This window comes from Myxine glutinosa, chromosome 9 (genome assembly GCF_964187855.1).
Source record: "Myxine glutinosa chromosome 9, kmMyxGlut1.1, whole genome shotgun sequence".
Lineage (NCBI taxonomy): Eukaryota > Metazoa > Chordata > Myxini > Myxiniformes > Myxinidae > Myxine > Myxine glutinosa.
Window position 1 is genome coordinate 17,466,431 of NC_136269.1, and position 9,486 is coordinate 17,475,916.

General features: G+C 46.0%; 1 protein-coding gene across 2 annotated transcripts in view; it reads right to left on the minus strand.

The window, feature by feature from the left end:
- ARV1 (ARV1 fatty acid homeostasis modulator) overlaps positions 1-9,486 on the minus strand; it is a 30,265-nt gene extending 20,779 nt beyond the window's left edge. Inside the window, exon 1 of one of the 2 annotated variants that reach the window (XM_068129550.2) lies at positions 9,292-9,486. In XM_068129550.2, coding sequence (XP_067985651.2) covers positions 9,292-9,384 — 93 coding nt within the window. In that variant the 5' untranslated portion in view covers positions 9,385-9,486. Of the gene's footprint in view, positions 1-559; positions 2,204-9,291 lie in introns of those variants that run through there. The other variant, XM_068129549.2, reaches the window with a different exon arrangement.

The window sequence follows — 9,486 nt, forward strand, 5'->3', positions numbered from 1 at the left end:
TTCATTCAATGGACTACAAATGGAGCACACTCCTGAAAGGAAACATGCAAGGTTAGATTCACAATCACCTGTTTGATGGAGGAAATTTAAAACAAAACACAACAACAGGCATTTTAAAGCCATTTTCCCTGCCAGAGCGGGGGTTAGCCTTGCGGTCCCCATGACAATCTTCTCCATTTTGCCCTATTTTCTGCACCTCCCTTAACCCCCTTGACCACATTTCTTCTTCCACCATCTTTAGCCAAGTCCTTCTCGGTCTTCCCCATCCTCGACTTCCTTCTACATTCATTTCCATCACTCTTCTCAACCAGTCACTTTAATCCTTCCAAAACACATGACCAAACCATCTCAACCCGTTTCTCTTCACAGCATCCATCACAGGCTCTATTCCCATCATCTTTCGCAATTCATCATTTGTCGTCCTCTCCCTCAACGATACTCCACTCATCCACCGAACCATTCGCATTTCCACCCTTTCCGCCCGACGTTGCTGCTCTACGTTCATTACACATGTCTCACTCCCATAAATCATAACACTTCTCACACATGCAGCAAATACCTTTCCCTTCAGCTTCAACGACACTCCCCTCCTCGTCAGCACGTCACTCAGTTCCCGAAACTTCTTCCATGCACATCGTCCAGCAAACGTTGCCGAGTCCGATCCACAGTCTCCATTCAGCATGTCTCCATGGTAGCAAAATTTTTCACACCTCCAGCTTCACGCCGTCTCCAAGATCCAACTCAACATTTCCTCCATCTGCAGCTCCCTCTGTGCACACCTTACACTTGAATGCAGCTGCCACACTGGTCAATGACCCTCTCAAACCACTATATTTTTGATGAACCCACTCAGCGCACATTGTACATTGAATGGAGTTCACTCCGCCACCCTTCATGCACACAGCACACGGGCACTTCCCAGTTCTTTCCACCTCGCCACATGCTTTACCACTTGCCATCACCTTCGTCTTTCCGATATTCACCTTCAGACCTTTTGTCTCCGTACATTCCTTCCACTTGTTCATCTTCTCCTTCAATCCATCCATACTTTCTGCAATCAACACCAGATCATCTGCATACAACAACTCCCACGGTAAACCCTCCTTTACGTTCTGAGCCAGCACCTCCATCACAGCTACAAATAGTAGTGGACTTAGTACTGACCCCTGATGCACTCCCACCTTCACCTCAAACTCACCACTGTTCCCGTCCTTCCTCCTTACAGCTGTGCGCGTTCTTTCGTACATTGCCATCACTACTCTGATCAACCGTTCCTCCACTCCTGACTTCCTTAATGCCTATATTGGAACCCGATCCAATTTGCGTGAAACCCGACTACTTTGCATGGAACCCGATCGAATGCTTTCACCAGATAAACAAACCCAAGAAACAACTTCTTCCTCTTCTCCATGTACTTCTCCTGCAACTGCCCTACAATAAAAAGGACATCTGTCGTTCCTCTTCCAGGCATAAATCCAAACTGCATTTCGTCGATCTTCACTTTCTTCCTTATCCTCCTCTCCAACACCCTTTCCAATACCTTCATTCCATGCTCCAATAACTTTATCGCTTGATACAAGCCACAGTCCAGAGGGTCACCTTTCCCCTTGTATAGAGGGACGAGGGTACTAAGTTCCCAATCCACTGGAATGCGGCCTTCTTTCACCACCAGATTGCAGATCTCTGTCATTCTCTTCACACACCAACTTCCTGCTGCCTTCAACATATCTCCCACAATTCCCGTCGGCCCTCCCGCTATTCTACTCTTCATTGCTTTTATCGCTTCCTCAACTTCCTTGTCAGTTATCTTCTCTGCCGGTCCTAAAACTGGGTTACTCTCGATGTTGCCATCCCATTCATTCTCTGCATTCAACAGCATTTCCATATACCTTTTCCATCCTCCTTTAATGCCATCTGGGTCCACAACGATTTGTCCCACTTCATCCTTCAAGCAGCTCACCCCCATCACATCACACCTCTCTTTTGCTATCTGCTTTGCAATCCTGAATACCGCTCTCTGACCCTCTTCCAAATCCAAGCGTTCTCCAAACATTTTCCTACATGCCTCCTGCGCCTTTGCTACATCTTTCTTTGCAGCCTTCTTGGCTGCCTTACAACATTAATGTTCTGCCTTTTTTGCCCACATGCACTTCGCCTTCTGCCACTCCTTGGACTTCTTCCTCTTCTCGTCAATCCTCTTTCCAACTTCATTATCCCACCACCATGTTTCCGAGTGCCTCGGTGGTCCTTTTGTCCATCCACATACCTCACCAACGGCTCCCAAAAGACCATCTTTCATTGACATCCAACCACTTTCAAGCTCAACCACATCATCCTCCACCATACTCAGCCTCTATTTTAATGCCTCCCTCACTGTCACCTCTTTCAACCTCCACACCTTCATTCTCGGTTGGTACTTCACCCGCCGAGCTCTCCTCGCACCTTTCACCCTTATGTCGCAGACAACCAAGTGTTGCTGTGAAACAGCCTCCTCCCCCGGGATCACCTTTGTGTCCCTATCTCGCCTACGCACCATCAGGTAGTCAACGGTTGTCATCGACCCACCTGACGTGTATGTAACAAGCTTATTATCCTCTTTCTGGAACTGAGTATTACAAATCAACAAATCAGCTCCATCAGCAAACTCCAAAATCCTTTCACCTTTTCCATTCCTCACACCATATCCGTAACCCCCATGAACTCCCTCAAAACCATCCATACTCCTTCCCACATGTCCATTTAGGTCTCCTCCTCCCACAACAACTTCCTCATCTTTCACGTTTTCCATCAGCTTCTCTATTGCACACCAGAACTTGTCCTTCTCTTCATCGCTCCGACAAACTTGCGAAGCATATCCCAAGATGACGTTCACCAAGAGCTTTCCAATCATCATTTTCACCATCATCAACCTTTCACTCACTCTCGTCACACTCACCACACTGTCTCCAAATTCCTCAGAAAACAGGACACCAACACCATGCACGCCTTCTGGGAAACTTTGCCACACAAACTTGTATTTCTGTCCCTGCCTACCCTTCACCATTCTCACACCACTTCCCTTCCATCTCGTCTCCAGCACACAACATATGTCCACTCTTCTTCTGACCAATACTTCCACCACTTCTCCTGATCTCCCTGTCATTGTCCTGACATTCCATGTCCCAAACCTCAGAAACCGATCTCCACGATTCATCAGCATCAGACGTTTCGTCGTCATAAATGGAGTGATTTCCACTGTTGCTTCAATCGGGTTCCCCACCTTGAGTTTTGACGAGAGCGAGTGGGGTCCCCCATGGGGTACTTCGGGATGTACCCTGCCAATATGTAGTTGTAATTGTCATGGTTCCCTTTTTGAGGCAATGTTTTTATAGCCGGATGCCCTTCCTGAGGCCAACCCTTTTAGTCGCCTCTTACAACACGCAGGGATACGGTGTACCTATTCTAAACCGGGGTGCACACCGGTAGGAGGAAATTTAAAATATGGTGCACAAATACATCAGAGGAAATGTGAAGGTGGTTGAAGCATCAAAGAGGATCCAGGGAAGTAGATTGAGATGGTATTGACATGTGATAAGGAGTGTGTGGGCAGAAGGTAATGATGATAATTAATGATACCACCTGGAAAGACGACATGGCAGACCGAAAAGGAGATCGAGTGATTGTGTGGAAGCGGACATGAAGGAGAACAGTGTGGATAAAGAATGGGTATGGGATCGACCCAAATGGTGAAGCAAGATCTGTGTCAGCGAACCCACTTGGAGTGGGCTAAAAATGCTGAAGAAAAATAAAAAGGAGACGGAGGAGAATCTATAAAAATGGAGCAAGTGTTTGTGATTATGTATGTATGTATGTATGTATGTATGGACAGTCACATGAAAAAGTAAGTACACCCCATGTAAAGTTTTGACTTTTTCAACATATTTCCACATACAGCTATTTGATCTTCATTTCAACAATATTGATAGATAAAGGTGATATAATATAACAAATATCATGAAACATTTGCATTTTGTAGTCCATTGTATAATTTAAATAAACATAAATGCAAATTTCGCATGTGGAAAAAGTAAGTACACCCCTACATTTATCACTACTTCAAATACCTAAAATTAGAATCAGGTGCACCAGCTCAGGTGAATATGATTGGAACATCGTTAGAGAGGATCTTGGAGGAACCTGTCTTATTTAAACCTCAGACATTTCGTTTGGTTTGCTTTTTGTTGTTTAAGTGTGCGGCGTCACTATGCCTAGATCAAAAGAGCTCTCTGAGGCCTTCAGAAAGAAGGTTAGAGATGCCTACGAGTCTGGGAAGGGATTTTAAAAGATCTCCAAACAATTTGAAATCGATCATTCGACTGTCCGGAAGATCATCTACAAGTGGAGAAGATTCTAAACAACTGCCAACTTGTTCAGGCCAGGCTGCCCCAGCAAGTTCAGCCCAAGAGCAGACCGCAATATGCTGAAAGAGGTCTCTAAGAACCCCAGAATGTCATCACGGGACCTACAGGTAGCTCGTGCCACTGCTGATGTCAAAGTGCACGAGTCTACCATTAGAAAGAGGCTGCACAAATTTGATCTGCATGGGAGGTGTGCCAGGAGGAAATCTTTGCTGTCCAGAAAGAACATCAGGGCAAGACTAAAGTTTTCCGATGAACACCTCGTCAAAGACCAGCACTTCTGGAACAATGTGCTCTGGACAGATGAGTCAAAGGTAGAGCTATTTGGCAACAGTGGCCACCTTGGATGTTTACCCTTACCGCACACAGTAGCAGAAGACATGTTTGGTGAAAACCAAAGACAGCATTTGACCACAAGAACCTGATACCAACTGTAAAGCATGGTGGTGGAAATATTATGGTTGGGGGCAGCTTTGCTGTATCAGGGCCTGGGCAGCTCACCATCATAGAATCCACTATGAATTCTTCATTGTACCAGAGGGTGCTTGAGGATAATGTGAGGCCATCTGTCGGAAAGTTGAAGCTCAACCAAAGGTGTACCTTGCAACATGACAATGACCCTAAACATACCAGTAAATCCACCAAGGAATGGCTGAAAAGAAAGAAATGGAGGGTTCTGGAATGGCCAAGTCAAAGCCCGGATCTAAATCCCATCGAGATGTTGTGGGGGGATTTGAAACGAGCTGTGCATGCAAGAAACCCCTCAAGCATCGCACAGCTGAAAGAATTCTGCATGGAGGAGTGGGCAAAAATGTCTCCCAGTCGATGTCAGAGACTAGTAGACAGTTATAAGAAACGCCTACTTGAGGTTGTTTCTGCCAAAGGGGGCAATACCACCTATTAGAGCCAAGGGTGTACTTACCTTTTCCACATGCGAAATTTGCATTTATGTTTATTTAAATTATACAATGGACTACAAAATGTAAATAAAAAAAATATAACCACCTTTAGAGGCCATTTTTCCCCGCAAAGCGGGGGTTGGCCTTTTCGGGAACCGTGGTTGTTGTTGTTTTTTGGTCCCCTTTTTGAAGCAATGTTTTACGGCCGGATGCCCTTCCTGACGCCAACCCTTTTTGCCGCCTTTAACGACAAACAGGGTATTACCAGTGAACTGGTACTCAATTAGCCGACCTCGGAAGGATGACAGGCTGAGTCAACCCCCCTGGCGTTAATTCAGCGATTGACCGGGATTGCGAACCCAGGATCCTAGGATCCTAAGCCGGCACCCTAGCCGCTAGCCCAACACCAGGACTACAAAATGTAAATGTTTCATGATATTTGTTATATTATATCACCTTTGTCTATCAATATTGTTGAAATGAAGATCAAATAGCTGTATGTTGAAATATGTTGAAAAAGTCAAAACTTTACATGGGGTGTACTTATTTTTTCACATGACTGTATGTATGTATGTATGTATGTATGTATGTATGTATGTATGTATGTATGTATACATGTCCTCTCCTCACCCATTGGTTGGACAGCTGACTTGACGCTACCCACAATTGTAACCTGAAATAATTAACCTAAAGTACCCGGAGAACCCAAAAGACCGACAAGACCTGAAAGAGTCACATTATACTGAGGACCCAAAAGACCCAAATGACCCACAGGACCCAAAAATCCGTAAGGCCGAGACTTCAGACTTTGGCACACGCACAAGGCTCATTCCCGGGCTATGATATGAGAGCTCATGAAAGATCCTTCAATATGAGAGATCATGACCAGGTCTTAAACTCGAGTCAAATTGCCAAAAGTGAAGTGACTTACCGCAACAATGAGTTACATGGTTGCCCTGAAGTCTCGGCTCAGGTCCACACTCTAGATCCTTGGATGTTTACCCTTACCGCACACAAGAGGATTTCCATTTCATTCTGAAGGACTAGGTTTGGGTCCAGACTCCAGATCCTTAGATGTTTACCCTTATCGCACACAAGAGGATTTCCATTTCATTCCGAAGGACTAGGTTCGGGTCCAGACTCGAGATCCTTTGATATTTACCTTTACCGCACACAAGAGGATTTCCATTTCATTCCGAAGGACTAGGTTCGGGTCCAGACTCTAGATCCTTGGATGTTTACCTTTACCGCACATAAGAGGATTTCCATTTCGTTCCGAAGGACTAGGTTCGGGTCCACACTCTTGATCCTTGGATGTTTACCTTTACCGCACACAAATGGATTTCTATTTCATTCCGAAGGACTAGGTTCGGGTCCACACCCTTGATCCTTGGATGTTTACCTTTACCGCACATAAGAGGATTTCCATTTCGTTCCGAAGGTCTAGGTTCGGGTCCATACTCCAGATCCTTCGATGTTTACCTTTACCGCACACAAGAGGATTTCCATTTCATTCCGAAGGACTAGATTCGGGTCCAGACTCGAGATCCTTGGATGTTTACCTTTACCGCACACAAGAAGATTTCCATTTCATTCCGAAGGACGAGGTTTGGGTCCAGACTCCAGATCCTTGTATGTTTACCTTTACCGCACACAAGATTTCCATTTCATTCCAAAGGACTAGATTCGGGTCCAGACTCGAGATCCTTGGATGTTTACCTTTACCGCACATAAGAGGATTTCCATTTCATTCCGAAGGACGAGGTTTGGGTCCAGACTCGAGATCCTTGTGTGTTTACCTTTACCGCACACAAGAGGATTTCCATTTCATTCCGAAGGACTAGATTCGGGTCCAGACTCGAGATCCTTGGATGTTTACCTTTACCGCACACGAGGATTTCCATTTCATTCCGAAGGACTAGGTTTGGGTCCATACTCCAGATCCTTGTATGTTTACCTTTACCGCACACAAGAGGATTCCCATTTCATTCCGAAGGACTAGGTTCGGGTCCAGACTCTAGATCCTTGGATGTTTACCTTTACCGCACATAAGAGGATTTCCATTTCGTTCCGAAGGACTAGGTTCGGGTCCACACTCTTGATCCTTGGATGTTTACCTTTACCGCACACAAAAGGATTTCTATTTCATTCCGAAGGACTAGGTTCGGGTCCACACTCTTGATCCTTGTATGTTTAGCTTTACCGCACACAAGAGGATTTTCATTTCATTCTGAAGGACTAGGTTCGGGTCCAGACTCTAGATCCTTGGATGTTTACCTTTACCGCACACAAGAAGATTTCCATTTCATTCCGAAGGACGAGGTTCGGGTCCATACTCCAGATCCTTCGATGTTTACCTTTACCGCACACAAGAGGATTTCCATTTCATTCCGAAGGACTAGGTTCGGGTCCAGACTCCAGATCCTTGTACGTTTACCTTTACCGCACACAAGATTTCCACTTCATTCCGAAGGACTAGGTTCGGGTCCAGACTCCAGATCCTTGTATGTTTACCTTTCCCACACACAAGATTTCCACTTCATTCCGAAGGACTAGGTTCGGGTCCAGACTCCAGATCCTTGGATGTTTACCTTTACCGCACACAGGATTTCCATTTCATTCCGAAGGACTAGGTTTGGGTCCAGACTCCAGATCCTTGGATGTTTACCTTTACCGCACACAGGATTTCCATTTCATTCCGAAGGACTAGATTCGGGTCCAGACTCCAGATCCTTGGATGTTTACCTTTACCGCACACAGGATTTCCATTTCATTCCGAAGGACTAGGTTTGGGTCCAGACTCCAGATCCTTGGATGTTTACCTTTACCGCACACAGGATTTCCATTTCATTCCGAAGGACTAGGTTTGGGTCCAGACTCCAGATCCTTGTATGTTTACCTTTACCGCACACAAGATTTCCACTTCATTCCGAAAGAGTAGGTTTGGGTCCAGACTCCAGATCCTTGTATGTTTACCTTTACCGCACACAAGATTTCCACTTCATTCCGAAAGAGTAGGTTTGGGTCCAGACTCCAGATCCTTGGATGTTTACCTTTACCGCACACAAGATTTCCATTTCATTCCGAAAGAGTAGGTTTGGGTCCATACTCCAGATCCTTGGATGTTTACCTTTACCGCACACAAGAAGATTTCCATTTCATTCCGAAGGACTAGGTTTGGGTCCAGACTCCAGATCCTTGGATGTTTACCTTTACCGCACACAAGATTTCCACTTCATTCCGAAGGACTAGGTTTGGGTCCAGACTCCAGATCCTTGGATGTTTACCTTTACCGCACACAAGATTTCCATTTCATTCCGAAAGAGTAGGTATGGGTCCATACTCCAGATCCTTGGATGTTTACCTTTACCGCACACAAGAAGATTTCCATTTCATTCCGAAGGACTAGGTTTGGGTCCATACTCCAGATCCTTGGATGTTTACCTTTACCGCACACAGGATTTCCACTTCATTCCGAAGGACTAGGTTTGGGTCCAGACTCCAGATCCTTGGATGTTTACCTTCACTGCACACAAGGGCTTCATTCTGACGAAGACTGTGCTTCGAGATGCCCGACCTCCTCCTGCTGACACCTGAACCTCTTGTGCAGTTTGGTAATTTAAGCGCATGGGATTCGAAACCAAAGCAGAGAGAAACCCAAACGTGTGACGGGCGATTTAATACATTAGACCCTTCAAAGGTCAATCGGGCCAGTCCACAGTACGTACACACTGACACTGTGACGTCCACCCTCATTGTAAGCTATATTGAATACACTACATCACGTGTGCTGCGGATGACGGGATGACGTCATCACGCGGGCCGGGGAGACAGGACAGGTTTTTAGCTTGAATGGATGGATTAAGTAGATCGATCGATGTTCCTCGGCGTCCAGCGTTCCTCCTGCTTCCTTCGTATTGCAGCTTACAAACAACACCCTCCACCCCACCAATTCAGGACACTTCCATCCGTCACTGGTCACCCTCAGTACTCACACACATCGCCAGCCTGATCACGCCACGATGGTAATCCTTGAACAGCTCGGCCGCACACTCTCCACACTCGATGCATCTCGGAGTGCGCCGCATGCTCCTTTCGTGCGACACGACGGCGCTTCAACCCTGTCGCATGTCAGTTCACCGTTTCGCGAAGGCAGATTCGCCACGCAGCCAAGTGAGCACGCCTGACGT